Consider the following 1,508-nt stretch of genomic DNA (forward strand, 5'->3'; position numbering starts at 1 on the left):
CGCCGTTTTTCGGGGATTTCGGATTTTCTTTGAATTTTTTCGCAATAATATTCGAAAAATAGATAAATTTTAACTCATTTTAATGCAATAAAAATGTTTGGTCGGAGTCCCCCTTTAAAAACCATTTTTTCTCATTTTCCCCATATTTCCAGGCGTCTACACCCCGATGAAACGTTCTCACATCGGATGCACATGGGCTGGAGCCGTCGTCGGAGCGATTCCACCTCTAATGGGATACGCAGCAGCCACAGGACATCTGGACCCGGCTGCCTGGTGTTTGGCGACGATTTTATTCTCATGGCAATTCCCGCATTTCAATGGGTTGAGCTGGAATTTGAGAGGCGATTATAGTAAGGTTAGTCGATAGGAAATACTAAAAATTCTGGAAAAAAATATGAGAATCTTCAAAACGTCCAAAACATTGCCAATTTTTGAAAATCTGGTATTCTTAAAAATTTTTCCACTGAAAATATCTCCAATTTCCCGAAAACAGGCTAAAAATCGTAAAAAATCAGCACAAGTTTTTGAAGGAATCTAGCTGAAATTTCCGAAAAATCAGCACAAAACACGGGAAAAAAATAATTAAGAATTCATTATAATTAGTCAAGTGCTCTAAAAACCGTCTGAAAATGACTCAAAGTTGGCTGAAATTTTTAGAAAAATTAGAAAAAATTGATTTAACTAGACTAAAAATGACCTAAAACTTATCAAAATCGGTCTATAATTGCGCCGCAAAAAATTTTACTATATTCACAAAGCAAGAGTATACAAAAGAGACAAAACTTGGTTTTTCCAGGCCGGCTACCGAGTAATGTGTGTGACGAACGAACGTCTCTGCCGTGTGACATCCATCCGTCACAGCGTCGCTCTCCTGGGTCTCTGCTCCATCGCCGCGCCGCACACCGATCTGACCACTCTCACCTTTGCCATAGGTACAGTAACCTCGAAAACCCGCGCATCAAAATTTCCCTTTTTCCAGATTCCCTTCCCGTCAACGCCTACCTGGTCTACCTGTCATACAAATTCTATAAAGCACCGGACGCCAAAAACAGTCGAAAACTGTTCTTCTACTCGTTATTACACCTTCCATTGATCATGTTACTGATGGGAATCAGTAATTATGGACGGAATGAGCAACAGAAGGAGCCCGTGATGGAGAGGATAACGGTAGGGCGGTTTTAATTGGAAAATAGGCGAAAATTCGTTACAAATAGTTTCAAATGGCTTGAAAATTGGGTTAAACAACGTAAAAAGCTTAAAGGTAATGTACGGTGAAATTTTTGTATTGCATCAAAATGTGCAGAAATGCATGTAGATTGACATAAAAATAAAGAAAAAGTTCAAAAAAAATTCCTTCATCGAGAAATACACATCGAAAAATACGCTGAAAGCCCTTAGGGACGAGGTTTTTTCTAGGCCGCCCGGTGAGTAAAAGCGCGCGAATTCAAACTTTTAACATTTTTTTGCTCGTTTTCACTGTTTTTTCAAATTTTCCGATGTATCTGGAA

General features: G+C 39.0%; 1 protein-coding gene across 1 annotated transcript in view; it reads left to right on the top strand.

Annotated features, from left to right (window-relative positions):
- Positions 1-1,508, top strand: part of CBG07915 — a gene marked incomplete at both ends in the record, with an annotated part of 4,769 nt that overhangs the window by 2,185 nt on the left and 1,076 nt on the right. The window contains 3 exons of the mRNA XM_002631879.2: positions 153-355; positions 797-932; positions 980-1,167. Coding sequence (XP_002631925.2) covers positions 153-355; positions 797-932; positions 980-1,167 — 527 coding nt within the window. The remainder of the gene's footprint in view (positions 1-152; positions 356-796; positions 933-979; positions 1,168-1,508) is intronic.

This window comes from Caenorhabditis briggsae (genome assembly GCF_000004555.2).
Source record: "Caenorhabditis briggsae complete genome, chrII, whole genome shotgun sequence".
Classification (NCBI taxonomy): domain Eukaryota; kingdom Metazoa; phylum Nematoda; class Chromadorea; order Rhabditida; family Rhabditidae; genus Caenorhabditis; species Caenorhabditis briggsae.